Source organism: Mastigoproctus giganteus, chromosome 1, assembly GCF_048544385.1.
Source record: "Mastigoproctus giganteus isolate SK-2022 chromosome 1, ASM4854438v1, whole genome shotgun sequence".
NCBI lineage: Eukaryota > Metazoa > Arthropoda > Arachnida > Uropygi > Thelyphonidae > Mastigoproctus > Mastigoproctus giganteus.
In genome coordinates this window covers 144,253,340-144,278,334 of record NC_143575.1, presented here as the reverse complement: position 1 = coordinate 144,278,334, position 24,995 = coordinate 144,253,340, and the positions used below count along the sequence as shown (strand labels likewise).

Below are 24,995 nucleotides of genomic sequence, written 5' to 3'. Positions count from 1 at the left end.
TATAGAACCCTTTATTCCTACAGTATAATACTCAACACTCACAGTTATAGTACTAATGCTGTCATATAGTTTCTCTACAGCTTATCAATGCTTCTTAGTTGGAAGAATGTTGACAGGGTACAGTAAGTTAGGGGACCTATTAGGTCCTATAATTTATTTCCAGTGGAACTTGTTGGGATGTGATAGTGCCGAAATTTGGATTTGTGCCTCAAACAGCACAATGCTTAGTGGTTTTAAGGGAGGGCATTGAGGATATCGGCTTTTTTTTTTATTTTTTTTTTTTACTCCATGCCAGGAGTGGCCAACGAGTCGATCGTGGCTTTAATTTTGGTCAATCACGATGAATTTTAAATATACAGTCATCCTTCGATTTGTGCAGTCAGGTATGCTACCAAATTTTATATTGCGCAGAGGGTTTCGCTACCTGCGCGTTATTTATTTTATTTATTTATTTTTTTTTAACGAAGCTTCAAAAATAGGAATGAACAGCAGATTTTGAAAATTTATTTATTTATTTATTTTTTTTTTTGCATGATTGAAGATTTTATTGAAGGAGAAACACATTTCACATAATAACATAAAATTCCACAGAATTCCAGCTGTTGGTATTATTGCAAATGCAATAAGATTGAGTTTACTACTTTTTTTTTTTTTTTTTTATGTAATCCCCAAACACGAGAGGTATTAGAACCTATAGTACTTAGTACCTAACCGTGCTTGAGTTGGAGGTTGAGAAGACGAAAGAAGGTATTTGTTGACATTGGACATGAACTTCTGTAGATTGTAATTTTCAGGAAATACGGCAGTTGAATGAATAAACGAGGAAGATGAAAAGTTGGTTCTGTGAGTTTGAAGTTGGACAGTAAATGGCTGGTGGCGGCACGTGTTCGGACTATTTTGAAAGAGTGGGAATTATAGAAGCCAATTCAGAAGACCAGTGCCCATGGAAGTATTTGTAGGAGAAGCATGCAGCAGAAACAGTATTCTATGAGACAGCGAGTGAAGAGACTCTGTTAGAGATGAATCATTAATTAACCTAACTGCCCTCTTCTGAATGGAATCAAGAAGCCTGAGAGAGGTTTTTGGGGGCACCACCCCAGATGTGGGAACAATATTCCATGGTAGGGCAGATTCGATTTATACAGAGTGAGCAGCTGTTTGGAAGAAAAGTAACGCCGAGAACGAAAGAGAAAACCAAGTATTTTAGATGCAGAGGAAGCAATATTTGTAATGTGCTTGTGCCAAGAGAGATTAGAAGTCAGGGTAATTCCCAAAAGAGATATATCATTTTGCCTAGAAATTGGAGTGTCACTAAAGATAAGCATAGGAGCAGAAGAATCCTTTTTGTGAGATATAAGACAAGACTGAGTTTTAGAAGGGTTGAAATGAACTAAGTTGTCTTTGCCCCACTGGAGAATTACCTGAAGATTGGCATTTAAGGAATTGGTAGCAGATTGAGCAGGGCAAGGTTTCTCAAAATGGAAAGTGGAATGCAATGTGCTATCATCGGCAAAACTATGGATAGAATTTCCAGTCAATGGAAGAAGGTCATTAATATACAAGAGGAAAAGAGTGGGGGAAAGAACTGAGCCTTTGGGGACACCGGCATTAGTGGAGAAGTTAGAAGACAGAGAGCCATCTACCATCACCCTCAGTGAGCGATCAGAGAGAGAGAAAACTGGATAACCAATTACAAAAAACAGTTGGCAAACCATAAGATGAAAGCCTGTTTAGAAGACCTTTATGCCAAATACGATCGAAAGCCTTTGAGATGTCAAGAGCAACTACTCGTGTTTCACTGAACCTTTCCATTGAATTAGTCCATAAATGGGTAACATAAGCCAGAATATCACTGGTGGATTGACACTGACGGAATCTATACTGGCGATCGTTGATCAGATGGGAGGTTTTTCTAGGTAGTTTAAGAGTTGGCGGTTAATTGATTTCTCCATTACTTTAGAGAGAGTAGAAGTAATTGCAATGGGATGATAATTGGATTGGAGAGATTTGTCACCCTTTTTAGGAACTGGCTGGATATGAGCAAATTTCCAAGCAGAAGGAAAAACACCTTTGGAATAAGAAAGTGAAAAAAGGTGGCAAAGAATAGGAGTAGGTTCAGGAGCACAGGTTTTGAGAACAAGTGGAGAAATATAATTAGATTGCACTAACAGAAAAGTGCGAATTCTTTTTATTGTTCTATGGTCGTGACCTCCAGAAATAGCTTTAGAGAAATATCACAAAGGCATTCAAAACCGACTCTTATAAGGATATAACCAAACTGAGCAATAAACTGTCAATTATCCTACGTTACCTGTTCAGACAGAATATTTTTCTGGTTCGCGCAACTTAAAGTATTTTATTCGGTAAGCATTGCTTTTGCTGATTTAATAATTGGACAGTACTTATGTTAAGTTAATACCTTTTGATTTAAAATGAATACTACGAAAAAGAGTAAAACGTATCATTTTCATCAAGAGTGGGAATTAGAATAGTTTTTTGTAATGGTGAAAGAAAAATGTTGCTGTTTGATTTGCAATGCTTCTGTGGCTATACTCAAAAAAGGAAATTTAGAAAGGCAATTCAATGCACTCCACGGTAAATACCAATCGGATTTTCCGCCAAATAGTGACCTTAGAAAAAATAACTTAGAACTTAAATCCAGATTATTCGTGCAACAAAATTTCTTCATGACACCTAATTTACAATCTAAAGCAGTAACTGTAGCATCATTTAAAGTGAGTCGTCTTGCAAAAAAATGAAAATCATTTTCTGATGGTCAATTCATCAAAGAACCATTTTTAGAAATAACTGATTCTCTTTTTGAAAATTAAGAACGAAAATGAAATTAAAAGTGCCCTTCAAGATCTGCAATTATCTCGAAATACTGTGTGTGATACATCGAAAAAAATTAGTAAAAATGTGAGTAAACAGTTGCGGCTCATATTACTAATTCTGTGTCCTTTTCTTTACAACTGGATGAATCTACAGATGTCAGTGATACAGCTCAGTTGCTTGTTTTTATTCGTACGGTTTTCGATGATTCTTCCACTAGAGAAGAACTGCTAGGTATGGTTTCAATAAAAGGAACTAGAAGTCTTGATATCTTTAACTCATTCAAACATTTTATTGAAAAAATTAAATTAAATTACCACTATTTAAGTTTGTGTCAGTAACAACAGATGGACCTAAAGCAATGACGGGGCATCTTAACGGATTCATCGCATTGTGCCAGAAAGATGATGAATTCCCAGATTTTTTGAGTTACCTCTGTATCATCCACCAACAAGTGTTAGCCAGCAAAAGATTATATACTAAAAGTGTTATGGACATCGCTTTTGAAATCGTGAATTCCATCAGAAAACAATCTCCTCAAAATGCAACTTGATGAAAAAGAACCAGATCTGATATTACACACAGATGTGTGGTGGCTGAGTCGGAGTAAGTTTCTACTGAGATTTCGAAATTTGCTTAATGAAATTAAAAAATTTGTTGATCAAAGGGGAGATCAGCAGCTACAAGATACAGAGTGGTTGTGTGATCTGGCTTTTTTGGCAGATTTTGCCAGTAAATTAAGTGATCTGAATTTGGAATTACAAGTAAAAAATAAAATTGTGGTTGACATGTGATCAGTAGTATTTCTGCATATAAATATTAATTTTTGGCAATGGCTAAGGGTCTCAAAGAAAAAAAATTTCGATCATTTCCAAAAATATCCTGTTTTTGAATTGAATAGTAAGAAATATGTTTTTGAAATTGAGAATATTGTGGACGATTTTGAAACCAGAATCAGTGATTTTAAAACAATTGAAGACATTGTTCAATATATTTCTTATCCATTTAATGTCCACTTAGATACGAAACAAATTGCACAAAAAAAAAAAAAAAAAAAAAAAACACGCTGTGATTTTTCACATGGAGAAAATATTACTTGAAAATGAAATTATTACATTGCGAAATGATATCTTCCTAAAAGCCAGATCATCAGAAGAAGACTTTTGGAAATATGTTTGTCGAGAAAAGTACCCAAATGTAAAAAAAAATGCAGTGAACTTTTAAATTCCTGTTTTGGTTCCACATATCTGTGTGAATTGGCCTTTTCCTATTTGAAACAAAGATGAAGAATCACTGTGCTCTTATGGACTATAAATAATATATAAAGAATCTTCTACATACAGAAGATTCTTTATGGTTGGACTTATCACAGTATATCCCCGATTTTGAATGCTTGGCAGATGACGTGAAGACACAAACTTCACAAAAATTAAAATTTATAAACAACATTTTTCAATATGTGTTGATTAACATTTTTACCTTGTGGAATGAAATTTTTGAGAAGGCAGATCACGTCACATTTTGAAGGAGAAAAGTAGATCATGTCACAAATTAAGTTGGCTACCCCTGCTCTATGCTAAAACACAATACTTTGCTGTGGGGGTTCTAAAACTTCACACTGATGTGTTCTGGTTTTCTGCATTAAATACAGATTTTTTTTGGTATTTTGTCTTTTTGTGTTTTACTCTTATGTTCAGATACCAAAATCAGATAAATCACTCTAGAAAATTAATTATGCATTAAACTGTAATTATTATTTTTTCTGACTTTTTTAGCTCCTGAAATTCTTCATTATGAACCAATAAGTTTGGCAACTGATATGTGGTGAGTATTAGGATTTGGAATTATTCATCTAACAAACATGCATTGTTTTATCCCTGTACACTTGAGCAATTTTTGGAGGACTAATATCATGTCACGTAAAAGATAATTTATTATTAGCCTGTGAAACACTAAGATTCTAAATCAATTTAACATAAATAAAATTAGCAGTAACATTTCATTTTATATAAATGTTATTATAACTGTCTAATTTCATTGTATATAGTTAATTGTAAGAAAAGGTTAAACAACACTGCACTCTATATAAACTTTTTTTAAAGGCAAAAAATAGTTTATTGAAACAAGCTGGAAAGAAAATAGTTTGCAGAAAACATTCCAGTAACCTAACGATTTAGAGAGCAATTTGACAATGTTTCAAAATCCCTTGTTCCTTGTGGATATCGTTTAAGTCTAGAGGAAGGAAAAGTAATATGATTGTCAGATATAGTTATGAAAAATACTGAACTAGTTTTAAGTTAAAGTAGTTGTGTGAATTATGAAAAACACTAGTTTTGAAGCAACACTACTCTATTTTTAATGAATTATACAATAATTATGAAATGGTCATTATCAAGGTCTTGAAAAGTAAATTGAATGAAGATTATTAACAAAGGCTACACTTTTTTTTTTTTATGAATTAGATGACTTAGGAAAGAAAGAAATTGCAATAAATTATAATATTACACATTTATTTATTTAATTAATTAAAACAAATTGTGTGGATTCGGTGCTATTATCATTAATAAAATAACTTCTTACAGAAACTTAAAAATTACAGAGACCACTATTAGTAACTGTAATGTTTTAGAGGTCTAGTTATGACCAGCAAACATTTCAGTTTATTTGAATTGCCAGATAAATGGAACTTCTGTAAGCAGCTACTCTCTGTTGTTTACAATTAAGATATAAATAGAAAAGTTGTCGAAAGCAAAGAATATTAAAAAAATACTTAACTTTATGCTATTTTTATTTAATCAAAGTAATTTTTATTTAATTAAAGATTTTGGGACAAATTTTTTACTTAAAGTACAGAGCTGACTGCCTGTTATCAGCATCCATGTGATATAATGGAACTGGACAAGGATAAACTTGAACCCAAAGAAAACTGCATTGGTCAGTTTTAAATGATCTAAACAATAGTGATGGGTACCCAGAGCCAGAACTAGGAAATCCTACTTCTGGGGCAAAAGTGTTATAAGTACGCCTCCATTATATGCAGGTAGTCAGTCTTTCGGTAGCATAGCTAGGGTCATCGATGCCCGGGGGCAACATGTCTTCCTGGCGTCCCTGATTGTGATAGATAATTTCTTCAGTTTGCACCCAGAAGTTCAGGATGGGGGAAATTGTCCTCTGCACTCCCCTTGCTACGCTTCTGCAATCTTTATGAATTTAGAAAAATTACTATTGCAATAGTCTATGATTTGTATTATTTATTAATAAAATAATTATAACAAACAAAAATATCAAAGAAAAATAAGCTTACAAAATTTGTTTATATGTACAGAGAATTTAATTCTATATAAACTACAAAAAAAAATAGAAAACCAGATAGTTTGTTTATATATCTGGTATAAAATCATAGAAACAAAATATTGCGAAATGTAGTACTTTTAACATTATAACATAAACTAAAAATATCCAATGCTGTTGTATTATTTTAATTAAATTTTTCTCGCTTTCCTTTCACAAGAACTGTGAAAGGTTCTTCTAAAGCTACTGTTACAGGCAGGGTAAGAAAAATTCATAGTGCTTTTTTCTATATTTAGATAAGATTCTATTAGACATATCATGAATGAATTGGAGAAGTTGTAAAGGAGTTACAGATTTTATATCCTGCAGAATTGATAAACATGATTTCTCAAATATCTATTGAAATATCAACAGCTATTTGAAAAATTTTGTTTGTCCTGCCATGGTTAGCACTGGAGGACAAACCAAAATGCTCAGAGATGTGATATCACAAAATGGGCCATACTTTATAGAAGTTTGTAAAACTCAGTTCCTCCCTGATATTTTTTTCTGTAAGTGATTATAAATCCCAAATTTATAATTTCTTTCACTCTCACAGAATCATAAGTAGCACATACAAAGATAATGTAGTATTTTTAATAATATTTTTATTTTAAACAAAGAAAGAACACAAGTTGACCAGTAGCTATTATCCGTGTTGGGAATATGCCTTAATATTATGACTGGCTATAGAAAGCAGTTGACTAGCATGACTTCTCGGTATGTGGGAGAGGTGGCTGCATATGTTCCACTTACATTGTGGAATGGTAATCCCTTTAACCCTTAATTTGCGCTTTCTAATTGCTTAAATTGCTTAAAAGCCAGAGGTGGAAACAAAGCATACAAAGTTAAGTCTCTCGTAATCTGTTCATTATATGAAAATTTTCTTCATTCTACAGAAACTTTTAAATGTAATTACCAAAAGGAATTAAAAAAATTTGCTATAAAGAAGTTCATTAAACACAGATCCGACTGTAATTTAATCAAGAATGAAGCAATTTTAAAATATATAACTGGTCGAATGCACTCTTAAAATATTCACCTGGGGCTGGTGCCCCACCCTAGTTCCGGCTCTGGATACACACAAAATACTTCCCAAAGCAAACTGGGCAAAATATCAATTCCATGCAACATAAGATCAAGAAATCATAATGTACTCTGATATTGAAAGCACAATTAGATAATGTCATGAATTAAATAATGTCTGCATCAGACATTGCAATTCCACAGGCATCTACTAAATATCATGAACAAGACAAACACTGGGGGAATGATGGGAGAAATATAAGGCATGGAATGTATTCTGAATAAAATCAGACAAATATTGGTGAATGTTCAACAACACCGGCACCCATAATGAACTGAAAAGGACAAGATATAACTGAGCCAAAAGAAATTGCAAATGCACTAGGAAACACTTTTGCAAAACTGTCAGCAGTGTCTTCATGTGACTCAGTCTTCCAAAAACATAAAACAGATTGAAATATATAAACTTAATTTTCATACATATCAACAGATATCATGCAATCAACCTTTTGTTGTCTTTATACTTTTAACAGAACACCTTAGCCAAAACAAGACAGGCCTTGATGAAATTCATTATCCAATGATAAACTATCTTGGTGAGAATTCCTTACATATTCTTTTGCTTTTATGTAAGATAGAAGCAAAAGATAATTATCTTCTACATTGAAGATACCTACGCTGTGCTGGCACTTTATTAGGTACACCTACCTAGTAGCATGTCGAGCCTCCTTTAGCCTTCAGAATAGTCTGAATTCGTCTATGCATGGATTGAACAAGATGCTGAAAACGTTATACAGACATGAGTGTGTCACGCAGTTCCTTGAGATTCGGCGGAGGTGCAATGAACAGCCCTTTCTAGCTCATCCCAAAGATCGTTCAATAGGATTGAGATCTGAAGAACTGAGCAAGCCATTGCAGCAAAGAAAAGTCAGTCATGTTCCTGGAACCATTCCATAGTGATTTGGGCTTTGTGCACCAGCCCATTATCCTTCTGGAAGTAACTATCTGACTGGAGGATAAACTGTCAACATGAACGGATGTTACTTGGTCAGCTACGATGTGGCATTCAAACGTGAATCTATGGGTATCAATGGACCCCACATATACCAAGAAAACATTTCCACACCATAACACTGCCCCACCACCTTGCACAGTAATCGTCAGGCATGACGGGTCCATGGATTCATGTTGTTTTCACCAAATTCTGAGCCTTCCATCAACATGATGCACCGGGAACTTTGGCTCGTGAGACCAAGCAACCGTTTTCCAACCCTCGATAGTACAGTGCTGGTGGTGCTGTGCCCACAGGAGGCATACTCTCTTGTTCTTCATTGATAACATAGGTACGCATTTTGGCTGTCGGCTGTTGTAGCCCATTCACAACAGAGTGTGACTAGTGGTCCATTGCGATATTTTGTTCTGTGCACCAAGATTGTATTCTGATGTGATGTGCGACATTGTTGCCCGTCTGTTTGCTTGCACAATTCCTTAACCATCTTCCTCTGACCTCTCTCATCAACAAGCAATTTTCTTCCACAGGAATGCTGTTGAGAGGATGTTTTCTGTTCGTTGAACCATTCTCGATACACCCTTGAAACTGTGGTGCGTGAAAAGTTCAGGAGAACTGCCATTTCAGAGATGCTTTGTCCAGCACGTCTTGCACATACTACCATGCCACGTTCGAAGTCTGTTAATCACTCCTTTTCCCCATTCTCGCTACAGTTTGTACTCTTAACTGATACTAGAAAGGTTGTTTTGCTGCATTTATATCCACAACTGTGGTCATGTGATGTGGAACGTTGTGGGACAAACCATTTGTGTGCACAGCAGGAGTGTAACTAATAAAGTGGCAGCACAGTGTATCTTCAATGTAGAAGATACTTTTCTTTACATTTGGCAACACTTAATTGTTATCTGAAATCTGGGAAGGATCAAATCCTTCTAAAATCTGGGAAGGATCAAACAAATCTAAATCACTATTACCCTCACTCTTGGAAAAACCTTAGAATGATAAACAATCATCTGACATGGTAACATGAGACACATTAGCATTAGTAGAGGCATTTGATGCAAGAAAGCAAGCTTATGCAGCATCAGCCAAAAAAAAAAAAAAAAAATCTTATGCCTGGTCAGTATGGTTTTTATAAAAATAGATCAACTTTGGATGTCGTGACAAAGACAGAAGCAAACATATGCAATGCCTTTGTCATGACAATTAGAAATAAGCACTTGGTTATGATATGCCTTAACACTGAGAAGACTTTTGATACAACCTGGAGATATAGTATCATGTGTGACTTACAGAATACGAATGCAGAGCCATTTACCAAAATTCATATACAATTCCTTAAACAAATGAATGTTCCAAATCTGGTTTACCATATACTGTCCTGAAAATACAGTGGACTCTGCTGCTTTACAATGTTAATCCGTTCCAGACACACCATCATAATGTGAATCCAATAACACTTTTTTTCTTTTTTTTTTTTTTGGTAATTCATTCTAAGGCCTCAGAATCACCTTTTAGAGATAAATAGCTTAGTTACAGCTATTTATCTCTAAAAGGTGATTTTTATAACGAAAATTGTACATACCAGTTAAAAAATTGATTAAAACTAATACATTGATTAAAGCACAACACAAAATATCATTGCAACTAGGATGTAAAAACAAAAATGCGGCCAACACGTTTACAAAAGCTATTAGCTGAGAGGGCCCCAGGTGCCAAGCGATTTTGTGATCAAGTGTCGTTGCCAGTGAATTAGTGCTCTCTTGAATAAATAAAATTGGCTTTTTTATTTAGCATTACACTAACAACAATTAAATAATCCTTAGTAAAGAAAATCACTTTACTTGATCAGGAGGAGAAGTAACCTTTTTTGTTTTATTTACATATTACTACTAACCCACTACCGCTTGGTCACAAAGGTGGCACTGCTCCTGCCTCTATGTGGTGGGGCCGGTAACTTGGAGGGGGAAAGGTCTCCCTTCCAGGGCAAAATGGAGCAAGCAGTTCCCAAAACCCAGAAAACCACTGGGTATACCGAAAAAACCCTTACAAGGCAACAAGAGAAGTCTGGTTCTGTCTCAAAAAATGTCAAAAGACTGATGTAGGCAGAATCAGAACTCCCACTTTCCTAATCATTCATTCTACTCAAGAACAACTGATTGGAAAACTGTCTCTATTACTAGTGCAGAAATGCCTAGAAAGCACAGTAGGTACCCCAAAGACAATTTGATTAAGATCAGGAGACCTAGTGGTTGAAGTTGCCACTGCTCGACAGTCTGAGCAACTACAAAAACTAAACTTTTAGCGGAACGTCTATCACCATTTCACCACGCGCTTCCCTGAACACATCAAGAAGCGTCATCCCGAATGGGACCTCAATCAACGTGTCAGACAAAGGGCTAAAAGAAGAATTACAAGACCAAGGCGTCATTAATGTCAGAAGTATTATGACAAAGAAAGACGGCATACTAGTTCCCACACGGAACCTAATACTCACTTTTGACAACCCTAGACCACCAACAGTGATAAAAGCAGGCTATCTTAACTGCTAAGTTAAACCGTACGTCCCTAACCCATTATGCTGCTACAAGTGCCAGAAATTTGGGCACTCACAGACAGTCTGCAGAGGAGCAGTTGCCTGTGCCACATGTGGATCTGCCATGCACATTAGTACTGAGTGCAGACAGAGCAACAATACCAATCTGTCTTAACTGTAAAGAGACGCACATCAATCTTATTCCAAGGAGTGTCCCCTTTCGAAAAGTGAAAAAGATACAGCAGTACAAAACAGAACATAGTGTAACCTACCAAGAGGATAAAAAATCCCTACTGGTCCTGAATACTAACAAGCCAACTTATGCACAAATAACCACAAAACATACATCAATTTCTACCCAAACGGAGGTAACTATACCACCAAGTAAATCACTAGCTGAATGGGCAAGGTCACTATTATCTTCGGCCAACACACAAAATGAAAAACAAAAAAAAGCAAAGCCATAAATATGCCAATTATAGTACAAGCAAATGCCATTCAACTGCAGAATACCACAATATCTACCACTCGTGACACAAATCAAACAGAATACATGGATTTAGAAGACAATTTAAATCAAGACGAGCAGGTTTTAAAACTGCTCACCAATGAAGATATGGATACAGGCAAACCTTACTTCCCAAAAGAGGGGAAAGGTAAACTTGAGCGATATAAACCTTCCATCCCTCGAAATGAAGTTGAGGGGTTGTTGTTGTTGTTTGGTTTTTAGGAGCATTAGCAACTAAGGCCATATTGCTCCGGGAATATGCGGTGGTCATTCCCTGACCTTTCCGCATCCTCCGTATTTGGTGGTGATGGGCTCGAACCAAGTTGAGGTTCCACTAAACCCAAATAATGCTTATTTTCTTACAGTGCAATTGCAGAGGCTATCATAGTAATTTGTCCGACATCCTAGATCTCCTTTCACAACATGACCCTATTGCCTTCTGTCTACAGGAAACCAATCTAATACTAAGTATAATTGTTTCCCTTCGGAAATACATAATTCATCGGCAAGATCGTGTTTCGAACACTTTTGCACGTGGATGGGTAGTGCTGATAATCAACTCTCAGATACCCTCAAAACCAATCCCGCTAAAAACAAACCTTGAGGCAGTTGCTGCACGGGTCAATATTAACTTTGATTTAACCCTAGTCTCATTATACTTGCCACCTAACCAAAATATAAACTATGCTGACTTAGAAGAATTAGCAAGACAACTTCCCAAACCTTTCTGCATTCTCAACAGTCACCATCCTTTATGGAGAAGCCACAAACTGGAAAGGTGTGGACAAACTATCGAAAAATTACTCTGTCAATGCAATCTGGTAACTTTGAACAATAGAGTGCACACTTATACGCATCTTCCTACAGGATCTACTTCAGCTCTTGATGTCTCTCTATATGCAGCACCATATATCCTCTAGTTGGATGGACCATTCAGAATCTGTCTGCTCAAAAGTATGGTGGAATAATGAATGTAGTGCAGCCAAAAAAACAGGAAAACCGAGCATGGAACATATTCAGGAAGTTCCTTACAACAGCAAACCTCATCCTCTTTAAACAGGCGAGGGCAAGGGCAAAACATGTTGGGCAGATCAGCAAAAGGGAAGCATGTAGGTGTTTTGCTTCCACAATTACAAGAACGACAAACACTCAAACAATATGGGCAAAAATACAATGAATGTTCGCAAAACACCCACGTGTCAACTATCCCATGCTCAATGTAAATGGCTCTGATATTACTAAACCAGAGGAAATTGCAAACACTCTTGGTGGGTCCTTCATGGAACTCTCAGCTACATCATCATACTCTGCACATTTTCAGACACACAAAGTGCAAGCTAAAAAGCACTCAATTTCGAATCAATATCCAGTGTTGCATACAATCTCCCCTTCACAATGTCAGAGTTGACAATGCTTTAGCCTCCACTAAGCTCAATGCAGCAGGGCCCGATGTAATACACTACATCATGAGGCTCCTCCGTAGCCAGGTGGGAAGGAGCAGCAGTGTGTACCACACTGCTTCTTGATTAGACCAGGGTTCGAGCCCATCACCACCAAATACGGAGGATGCAGAAAGGTCGGGGGGAATGACCACTGCATATCCCAGAGCAATATAGCCTTAATTGCTAATGCTCCTAAAAACCAAATAACAAACTACATCATGATAACAAAACTCACTGAACAGGCCCTCAAGACACTGTTACTCCTATACAACAAGATGTTCACTTTCCCTGACAAATGGCACCTTGCTTATGTTTTGGTCTTTCCGAAGCCAGGAAAAGACCCTACAAATCCACAACATCATTATCAATCTCTTGCCCTCACCCACCAGGTGTATTATTATAATTAGCCATATGGTGCAAGGAAGCCTGAGGCTTTTGCTGTATCAGCCAAAAAAAAAAAAAAAAAAAAAATCCTGAGTTACCGTGCGTGTGTGAGAGAGAGAGAGAGCGAGAGAGAGAGAGAGAGAGAGAGAGAGAGAGAGAGAGAGAGAGAGAGAGAGAGAGAGAGAGAGAGAGAGTCAGAAATAGAAGGGAATCACCAAGAAGTATGAGCAAGGTCATGGAAAAAATGATAAATGCCAGGCTTTCCTGGTTTCTAGCTCGAAATGAGCTCCTTAATCCAGTGCAGTGTGTGGCTTCCACGAAGGTAGATCCACTCTTGACTTTTTAATTAAGACAGATATTAACATCCGTGGAGTCTTCGTATGGAAAGAACACCCGGTCATGGTCCTCTTTGACATTGAAAAAGCTTTTGACACTGCCTGGAGATATGCTATAATGCAAAACCTATACGATCTGGGATTACTCAGATGTCTACCACAGTTGATCAGAAATTTCCTGCACCACCGCTCATTTCAAGTCAGAATCAGTTCAGAATCAATTATCTTCACAAAATGTATCCAAGAAGAAGGGGTACCACAAGGATCAGTGCTAAGTGCCACTCTTTTTAATATAATAGTGAACTCAATAACGCATGACCTACCACAAACAGTATCTACTACCCTGTATGCCGATGACTTCAGTATTGCCTGCCATTCACCCGATATGTGAATAATAGAACGACAATTGCAATTTGCCATCAACAAAACAGATAAATGGTCCCAAAACAATGGATTTCGTCTCTCACACCAAAAGATTGTCGTGATACACTTCTGTAGGAAGCGTAACCTACATCCAGACCCGGAACTTTGACTAGAAAATCAAGTCATACCAGTAGTTCCTATGTCCGCTTTCATGGTGTGATATTTGACCAGAAACTCACCTTTCTTGAACACATAAAACACTCCGGATTACCTGTCTTAAAAAGCTTAACATCTTAGTGACAAATGGGCCTGGAGTACTGGGGTCCATAGTTTAACAGATATTTATTTAAAGTATACCCAGTATAAAATAAAATAAAATAAAATATTTCCAGAAGCTTTCGGAACTCGTGTCCCTTTCTCAACTGACAGAATTTTTTGAATACATTACAAGCAAAGTGTGGCACGTTACTCATTCGTCATTGTTGTAGCACGGACGTGTGCTGCCTTGCGCCAGTGATCATCCATCAATAAAACGGTTGTCTCCAGGATTGGATGTATACGCATGCCTTTCTGGCGATTTAATGCCTTAGGGTTGTTCATTATGTTTAGTGACTCTAGCCATAGGCGGTGGCGAAAGTGTCGCGCGTGGTCCACTATCTCAAAGTCGCGCTTGGGGTCAAGATCGTGGTTGGTAGCCCAAAAATGTTCTGCAAGCGCGGACTGGTCAGTTTCGGCAAGCCGGATTGCTCTGTCGTGTTCCGTGAGGCGATCCTGGAGACGTCTCGATGTCTCACCTACGTAGCAACTGTTACAGGCCCTACAGGTGATACGGTACACTACATTGCTGCGTAAGACAGGTGTGACAGGGGTCTTCACACTGGAGACAAGTGAACGTAGGTTCCTACCTGGTAATTGTACACATTTTATGTTGTAACTTCTCAGGATCTTCGAGATACGTCCTGACACTCCTGGATAGTACGGAATGTAGGCGGATGATATGCCGACTTGCTTCGGAGGTCTTGGGTTGGAAGTAAGTTCTTGTGCCTGTAACAAGCATCTGTTTAGTACATGGGATGGATAACCGCATCTGGTTAAGTCCGCCTTCACACGGGAGATCTCGTTACGTCTAATTGTGTCGGTGCTGGAATGGCTCCAGGCCCTGGAGAACAGGGTGCGGGCAGTGCTATTGAGATGGCTTGGAGCGTGGCCGGACCCGTAGTTGGTGAATTGACCGCACCACATGTCTCTATCCAATTTCATCAAGTTTACCGTAGAATCAGAGGTGGACGGTTCGCTCCCGTTTCTGGACGTGCTAGTGCATCGCGTAGGCCCACATCTAGAGACCTCAGTATACCGCAAACCCATGTGGTGCGGTCAATTCACCAACTACGGGTCCGGCCACGCTCCAAGCCATCTCAATAGCACTGCCCGCACCCTGTTCTCCAGGGCCTGGAGCCATTCCAGCACCGACACAATTAGACGTAACGAGATCTCCCGTGTGAAGGCGGACTTAACCAGATGCGGTTATCCATCCCATGTACTAAACGGATGCTTGTTACAGGCACAAGAACTTACTTCCAACCCAAGACCTCCGAAGCAAGTCGGCATATCATCCGCCTACATTCCGTACTATCCAGGAGTGTCAGGACGTATCTCGAAGATCCTGAGAAGTTACAACATAAAATGTGTACAATTACCAGGTAGGAACCTACGTTCACTTGTCTCCAGTGTGAAGACCCCTGTCACACCTGTCTTACGCAGCAATGTAGTGTACCGTATCACCTGTAGGGCCTGTAACAGTTGCTACGTAGGTGAGACATCGAGACGTCTCCAGGATCGCCTCACGGAACACGACAGAGCAATCCGGCTTGCCGAAACTGACCAGTCCGCGCTTGCAGAACATTTTTGGGCTACCAACCACGATCTTGACCCCAAGCGCGACTTTGAGATAGTGGACCACGCGCGACACTTTCGCCACCGCCTATGGCTAGAGTCACTAAACATAATGAACAACCCTAAGGCATTAAATCGCCAGAAAGGCATGCGTATACATCCAATCCTGGAGACAACCGTTTTATTGATGGATGATCACTGGCGCAAGGCAGCACACGTCCGTGCTACAACAATGACGAATGAGTAACGTGCCACACTTTGCTTGTAATGTATTCAAAAAATTCTGTCAGTTGAGAAAGGGACACGAGTTCCGAAAGCTTCTGGAAATATTTTATTTTATTTTATACTGGGTATACTTTAAATAAATATCTGCTTAACACCTTAAGAGTTCTATCAGGCACAACATGGGGAGCTGACTGCTACACACTACTACATCTCTACCCTGCATTAATACGGTCACATCTGGACTATGGTTCTGTGGTGTATAGCTCCACTAGACCAAGTGCTTTACATTCGCTTGATCCTGTACACCACAGTGCTCTTTGTCTTGCCCTGGGGGCATACCATATATCACCAGTGCAGAGCCTATATGCTGAAGCACATGAAACACCCTTGCAGCTATGCAGACAAATGCTTTTATTAAATTATGCAGCGAAGCTCAAAGGCCATCCTAAACACCCTACTTGGTATCTTTGCTCACTACAAGCTGACTGGCAAATTGACCTGAGTAAGAGATACAGCCTACTGCCCTCATACAATCCCACCCTGGGGAAAACATACCATGTCCCAGCAGAACATGCTACAAATACGTGCCATACTGAGAACGCAGCACGGCTAGTACTCACCAATCTACGCAGGTGGATCTAAAACTGACAAGCCCGTTAGTGCAGCTGCAGTATTTCTTAACATTACCATATCCAAAAAGCTCCCCACTGAATGCAGAAGCTATACTGCAGAACTGTGTGCTATCCACATAGCCTTAAACTACACATTGTCAAGAAACATATTGCACAGCATTATATATACAGACTCCATTAGTGCTATGCAAACTATACAACACAATACAATTGATAACCACTTACTTAAATAGATTTGGAAAACTCTGAATAAATTAAACCAGAAGAAACAACAAGTTCTCTTTTGTTGACTCCCTGGTCACGCTGGAATTTCTGGAAATGAACAGGCCGACCTAGCTGCCAAAATTGCTACTGATCCTATAGACCAATCCTTCACTACACCTGCATCTGACTGCTACATTATGAAGAAACGATGCCTTGAACAATGGCAACACATCCAGCAGAATCAAGGCAATAATAAGCTACTTGGTATAAAAAAAATCTGAAACCATGGAGATCTAGTATATATTTGTGAACCGACACGAGGAAGTTGTATTAGCCCAATTATAGATTGGCCACATGCACCTGACACATCTTTATTTGCTTGTGGCCACTGACTCGCCACAGTGTGCAAACTGCAACACTCATCTTACAGTCTAGCATATACTCATTGATTGCCCAATTTACAACAGTGAATGACAATCTCTCTTTGCCTCATTTTCAGCAATGAACACTGAGTATAGCTCATATCTTGAAGATTCACCACAGGTGGGCAAAATCTTTACTTTCCTTAAACAGATCTATACAAATCTATAATGCACTCTAAACTTTAACCGCAATATATTGATAAAGAGTATTGAACTCTACCATAGTTAGGTGCTATGGCCATGTTGCCCTTGCACCGTAAAGCCCAAAAACATTAGCTGAGAGGAAGGACCACATGGTCCAGTCGGAGACAATTGTAAGCCCATCGTAAAGTGAAATAAGTAGGTGCCGTTTAACATCATCACTGGTTAGTGAAATCAGCTGCTTTAATTTCAAAAAAACCAATTCAAATGTGTTACACTTTCATTGTTATCATATATTTGGTTATAAGAATCAATTTTGAATTCCTTTGTGATATTTTTCTAAAGCACATTTCTAGAGGTCACTACCATAAAACAATAAAAACAATTTGCAGTTTCCGGTTTATTGGCTTTTTTCTGTTAGTGAAATTTATTATAAACAGGTAGTAAACTCGATCTTATTGCATTTTCAATAATACCAATAGCTGCAATTCTGCAGGTTTTTATGTTATTATGGTGAAATATCTCCTTCCTCTTCAATTACATAAAAAAACTAATAAATTTTCAGAATCTTCTCTTCATTCCTACTGTTTAAGCTTCGTAAACTTGTTACTCCTTATCTCACTTGCACATATTGTGTTAGTAGCAATTTGTGGGTGCCATGTTCTTTGTTATTCATTGTTTACCTTTTTTACTATTTAAAATTAATACAAAAAAAAAGTCCGTGAACAGACATCAATTAGTACATACATATTACATTAAGCCCCTCGATGTGGGCACCTGTATGTGGTGCGGGGACCTCCTAGTGACACTGCTGGTCCTCCAGATTAGCATCACTGGGATCTAATGTCCACAGCCTAAGTTCCAGGCTAGCACCATAGGAATCCGGCATGTTTGCCATGTGCTGTGACCCATGGAACCTCAGAAAGGGCGATCCTAGTGGTCAAGGTGCCCAGCTTCAACACACCACTTTGGCCCCTGCTTTGACAAGATGGTTGATGGGTTGGCCACGATCAATCGGCTAGTAGTCTAGGATTCAGGCTGGCAATGGTGTGAATACAGTGTCTGGGTAGCCCTGGTGTCCTACTCACAGGCACATTTATTGCTTGTCAGGTAGTGGGCATCCCTTTATTGCTCCGTGATGGGTGGGAGCCCAGGCACTGAACAAAACTAAAAATCTCATGAACTCTGATATTCCAAACTTTTGAGACCCCAACACGGTCCCTACCAGAAGTCAGTGACATAGATGCAGACACCACCACCTCGGCAAAGAGGCCCAGAACTGAAACAATATCAGGTCCTACACCAAGATGCCTGATAGCCCATTTTACTGGAGAAAAACTGATAAGGAAAATGTCACCCTTCTTTATCCAGAAAGGTTTGGAAGGGTTGGCGGGCCCCCTAAATCAGTAAAATGGCTACGTTCTGGTGATGCCCCCCTTCGAAAGTGTGACAAAAACTCAGAACTCCTCTGAGCAACAACCATTGGGGAATGTCAATTACGGTAACAGCCCACAAGACACTGAACTCCTCCTGAGGTGTGATCTCTGAATGGGATCTTCCTGAAGTATTTGAAGAGGACATCTGTTCAGAACGAAAATCGCAAGGAGTTTCAGCTGCAAAGTTAATGTTTGTATGTAAGGGATCGGAATCTAGTCCCAGCTAGAAATATCATCCTTACATTTAATGCACCTACGTCACCTAATTAGATAAAAGCTGGTTATCTGAACTGCACAATACGTCCATATGTTCCAAACTCATTAAGGTGCTTCAAGTACCAGAAATATGGACGTTCACAAATGGTCTGCTGTGATGCACTTGCTGTGGTTCGAAGGACCATGAAATGACATGTAAAGTTACAAAACCCACATGCATTAATTGCCAAGGCAAAGCACCCTGCATATTCTCGAGCATGCCAGAGTTAGAAAGAAGAAAAAGAAATACAAAAACTTAAAGCAGAGTGAAACATCTCATAATCAGGAGGCCAGAAAAGCAGCTAAACCAGTAAATAGCCATACGACAACCCGTGCTGAAAAAAAATTTTTTTTTTTTAATTTCTGGAAATCTAGGTTTTTTTTTTTTCTTGAATTGTTTACAGCATACCAATATTTCAGTTTTGCTTAATGATGGACCAGTTAGTCGTAAAAGAGGCTGTCTTAGTAGTCCCATCTTTTAAATTAATAGCTAATTAACCTGTTGGCAAAGCCAGCTGTTTGAAAGTACTGCAATACCAAGTCAGTTCTTTGCAAAGTCAAGTTTGCTCTATTGTAAGAATTAAGCCTACTGCATTATCAATGTAGTTCAAATCTTGCTGGCCACAAAAACAGTTTAAAGGACAAGATAGTCCCTACAAGAATATAAAGAGAGCAGCCACCATTTTGCATAATGCAATCATTGATACATATTATGGATCATTTTCTTAAATGTTTCCAGATTACAAAATGTTTTTTGGAATGTGCTGGATTTAAGAGTTTACTGTGTATGTGAGAGAAAGACTATTATATTATTCACTTCATGTTTGAAACAAAATGTATTTAAAATTTGCTTTGCCATGAAACACACAAAGTGAATATTGCTTCCCCTGTTTTAATGATAGCACATTTGTTATTGTTCAGAAATAATACAGACTCTTTCAAATGAATTGTTAAAAAATACCTCATGTTAAACTGTCCATTGATAGATCATGTGGGAGAGTTCTATAAGCAACCTGAACTAGAACAAATAATTAATTCCAAGCTCTTCATTATAATTACCTGTCAATGGTTCTTCTTATGCTAATGTTACTATGTGTTAAAAGTAGTACAGACATCGTGCTGAACTGGATAGGTTCTCATGCAAAGACTCTGGGAAAACGAGAAAAGAAAAGAAAAAAAAATAAAATAAAATAACCCATACCAAGTAAAAATTTTATATTTAGGAAGACAACTAAAGGATTTTCATCTTCAGTCAACAATTAATGCAGGCTTGGTATTTTTGAGAGGAACTGCAGTGATTTAGGGTCCACCAGTGCAGGTTTAAAGTTGTCATCCTATACTGACAGTAATCATAAATAAAAAAAAACTATTGAATATGCAGTAAGCGCTAGTTATAGTGATCATTGGTTATTAGAATCAGCTGCATTATAGAATCAAATTCCAAACAACTGATTCAATTCAGTTCAGTCAATAAAATGCACCATACTTGCATCGTTTATTTTGTTTATTAAAATTGCATGTTCCGTTATAAGAATCAATTGTGAACACCTATGTGATGATTTTCTAAAGCACATTTCTGGAGGTCACAATCATGAAACAATTTGCAGTTTCCAGTTTATTGGGCTTTTCTGTTAATGCAATTCTGCTAGTGCAATAAACAGGTAGTAAACTTGATCTTATTTAATTTGTGATACCAATAGCTGGAATTTAGTGTTTTCACGTTCTTATGGTGAAATGTTGTTTCCCCCTTCACTGAAATCTGCTCTTCATTTCTACATCTTACTTGAGTGTGTCCTGTTAGTTCCAATTTGTGTGTGCTGTGTGCTTTGTTATTGATTGACGTTTATCTTTTTTACTGTGTTTTAAATTTTACTACTAAAAAAAAAAAAAAAATGTCAGTGAACAGAAAGAGTGAATTTGAGTGTAAAAGATAAGTTATGAATTATAAAATGTACGACGAATTAAACTGAGGCAATATGTCTCAAAGGAAAGTGGCAATAAAATTAGGAGTGCCTCAGTTATCTTTATTAAAACACATTAGACATTAAACACTAATGTGATTAGTGAAATGAGAAAAAGGAAGCATGAAGGGAAATGCCAAACAGTAGATGAAACTCTGTTTGTTTGGTTCAAACAGCCCAGCTCATTTAATGTATGAATAAATTGCAACATTCTTCTTGAAAAAGCTAATAATTTTGCTGAAAAACTACATGAAGGGTTGTACTACAGGGCTACCCAAACCATTGCATGATTTTTAAAAATTCCTCTGCATCTGCAGGAAAGAAGATCAAGGACAGGATTACAGTTCTTTTAACATGCAACATGACGGGAACAATCAAGATGAAGCCTTTAATTGGTTAGTTATAGGCAGGAGTAAATTGCCTAGATGTTTTAAAGGAGTAAAACAGCTGCCTGCCTGTTGAATATGCCAATGCTTGGTGACAGCTTCTGTATTTGAAGATTTATCTTGTTAATGGGATTTGCAATTGGATAAGAAAAACAAAAAAATTGCATTGGTTTTGGACAACTGCCCAGCTCATCCAAAGTTGACTTTCAAAAACATTGAATTAGTTTTTCTACCTTCAAATACCACATCACTAATTCAACCTCTTGACCAAGTAATAATAAAAACCTTTTATAGATCGATATGAGGCAAAGAATCATCCAATCTATAGATGAAGGTTAGGGAACATCATCCGATATTGCAAAACAGATGACTGTTCTAGATGCACTTCATATGACAACAAGTACCTGGAATGAAGTTTACAAAACCTGAATTAGCAACTGTTTAAAAAATTGTGTATTAATTATTCATGATGGTCAGCTAAGTCACAATACTGATCACATTGAAAAGCCTGAAGATATGGGTGAATAGGAGTTTAATGATTGGGTGGACATAGATGGTGATCTACAAGTTACTAATAATTTCACTGAGGAGGAAGAAAATGAAGATGAACCTGAATGCATTCCAGTTACAAAACTGGCAAACTCTTGAAGCAGTCCTGAGGACAGCATTGGAAGAAACTGGTGCAAGTGATCGTGAATATAGACTGTTATACAATATTGAAAATTCTATAAATAGACTTTGTAGTGATAATTTAAAGTGATCCAAAATAAGTGACTGTTTTAAATTATAATCATATTACAAAGTGTTAAGTTTAATATGTCACTTTGCTATATATGTAAGTATAAATTTATTTTTATTTTGCTAACCTGTGGATAATATTTTTCCAAATTTCACGTATCATTTAATTGGTAATAAACCTTTGGCAATAAAGAGTAAACCTGTGCTTTATATCTTTATTTTTATAGCCACTGGATAATATTTGTTGATTTTTGCTTATTAGAATCACAGTTTATTAGAATCAAAATTCAATTTGCAAACGTGATCACTATAACCAGCACTTACTGTAGTTTCAAATTGTGGTGAAAAAATAAATTTTTGAATATTGAAGCTGTTGTTTGTTCACCAAATAATATAACTGTGTCCTATCTCTTCATATGTGGTACTTCACATATGAAGAGATAGGACGTCAGTTATATTATTTTTTTTTCCCACCAAACCATTTTCTCCAGGAACAGAAGCTCCATCAATAAGGATTTTTTTCCTCTATAAATAATTCTGAGGTATATTTTTTGTTTGTGATGGAGGATTTATGATTCATTTTCACTTGTCATATGTTATGATAGAAGTGGAATTTATTCCACTCAAAGAATGGATATGCAGTTTTTTTTTTCCTTTTCTTAATAGGAGCATTGGTGTGCTTGCTTATGTTCTTTTGTCTGCTCACACACCATTTGGTGGTGATTCAAAACAGGAAACTTTCTGTAACATTTCACGTGGTGAAGTTGAATTTCCAGAAGATCTGTTTGGTGGTGTATCAAATGCTGCAAAGGATTTCATTAGAAGGCTTCTGGTTAAGGATCCTAGGTATGTATGTAGTTATGAGTTGCAAACAAATACTTTTTCAGTGAATATTTTTTTAGAAATTTAAATTATCATTTCTAAATATATCCTATTCATTTTGTTGAATGAGAATCACTCCACAAAATTAACAGGTTATTCACTTCCTATCTTCACAAGCAAATTTTTCAATAAATCATTGAGAAAGACACCTTGCCCTCTGCATGAAGAGGGGTGATATGAATATAATAATGTCAGGAGTGATATGAATATAATAATAACCTCTATATTAAATATTTCATAAAATTTTAAGACATGTCAGTGTTTACTTACTTCAATATTTACGAGTATTTTTTTTTTTTTATGTGAACCCCAAACACGAGAGGTATTAGAACCTATAGTACTTAGTACTGTGCTTGGGTTGGAGGTTGAAAAGACGAAAGAAGATATTTGTTGACATTGGACTTGAACTTCTGTAGATTGTAATTTTCAGGAAATACGTATGAAGGAAGGTTGTTCCAGAAAACGGCAGTTGAATGAATTAACAAGGAAGATGAAAAGTTGGTTCTGTGGGTTTGAAGTTGGACAGTAAATGGATGTTGGCTGGTCGTGGCATGTGTTCGGACTGTTTTGAAAGAGAGAGCAGGAATTATAGAAGACAATTCCGAAGAACAGTGCCCATGGAAGTATCTGTAGAAGAGGCATGCAGCAGAAACAGTATGTCTATGAGAGAGCGAGTGGAGAGACTCTGTTAGAGATGAATCATTAATTAACCTAACTGCCCTCTTCTGAATGGAATCAAGAAGCCTGAGAGAGGTTTTGGGGGCACCACCCCAGATGTGGGAACAATATTCCATGGCAGGGCGGATTTGCGATTTATACAGAGTGAGCAGCTGTTCGGAAGAAAAGTAACGCTGAGAGCAAAGAGAAAACCAAGTTTTTTAGATGCAGAGGAAGCAATATTTGTAATGTGCTTGTGCCAAGAGAGATTAGAAGTCAGGGTAATCCCCAAAAGAGATATATCATTTTGCCTAGAAATTGGAGTGTCCCTAAAGATAAGCATAGGAGCAGAAGAATCCTTTTTGCGAGATATAAGACAAGACATATCTCACCCGAATATCAGTTCCACCAGCGTTTTAGACTCCCAGCTAGCAAGTACAGCTTGTCTGGTATATCTGAGAGAATGTCTGTGACAACCTCAAGGACCAACCTGTTGGAGCAGGCTATTCAATGCAGCAAATTTTTAATGTTGACGAGACTGCTCTGTATTGGAAAAAAATGCCGGATTGAACATACATTGCCAAAGAGGAAAATACAGTGCCAGGTTTTAAGGCGTCAATAGATAGGACCATGCTCTTGCTTGGGGCTAATGCAGCAGGAGATTACAGATTAAAACCATTGCTTGTGTGTATCATTCTGAAAATCCTCGCGCATTTAAGGACATTTTTATTCCAGTGATCCCATAAAAATCATGTTGAAGTTGATGCCGAGTGTCACATTTTTAACGAGCTGTGGCCAATTCTTTTTTGCACTGCTCAATGAAACTTGCCCATGTCTTATTTGCAATGAAGCCTTGTCAGTTCAAGTGTTCAAGGAATATAATGTGAAACGTCACTACACCACAAAACATGCCTCAAATTATGATAAATTTCAAATAGCTTTGTGGCAGAAAAAAGTCCAAGAACTAGAAACTTTCTGTAACATTTCACATGGTGAAGTTGAATTTCAATAACCCAAACTTTTCAAAGTCAACAACAGAAGATTATAACTTTTACTCATAAAAAAGTATCTGCAGTTAGAGCTAGATGTTAGCGTTACTTTTCTTCCGAACAGCTGCTTACTCTGTATAAATCGCAAATCCCCCTTGCCATGGAAGACTGTTGCACATGGAAGACTGCTGCACAAATTGGAGCAGTGTGACATTGGAGGCAAATTGCTGCTATGGATAAAGGGGTGGTTGAGGGGGAGAAGACAGAGAGTGGTAATCAATGGACACTGCTCATTGTGGACTAATGTTATTAGTGGAGTCCCTCAGGGCTCAGTGTTGGGTCCATTATTGTTTTCTGTATTTATAAATGATATTGATGATGGTATATCAAGCTTAATGTCCAAGTTTGC

At 37.5% G+C, this 24,995-nt stretch overlaps 1 protein-coding gene across 1 annotated transcript in view; it reads left to right on the top strand.

The window, feature by feature from the left end:
* The window catches only part of LOC150091176 (serine/threonine-protein kinase 17A-like), a 255,260-nt gene that overhangs the window by 215,268 nt on the left and 14,997 nt on the right, over nt 1–24,995 (top strand). The window contains exons 6-7 of the mRNA XM_090374574.1: nt 4,608–4,656; nt 22,725–22,904. Of these exons, the coding sequence (XP_090230700.1) occupies nt 4,608–4,656; nt 22,725–22,904 (229 nt within the window). The remainder of the gene's footprint in view (nt 1–4,607; nt 4,657–22,724; nt 22,905–24,995) is intronic.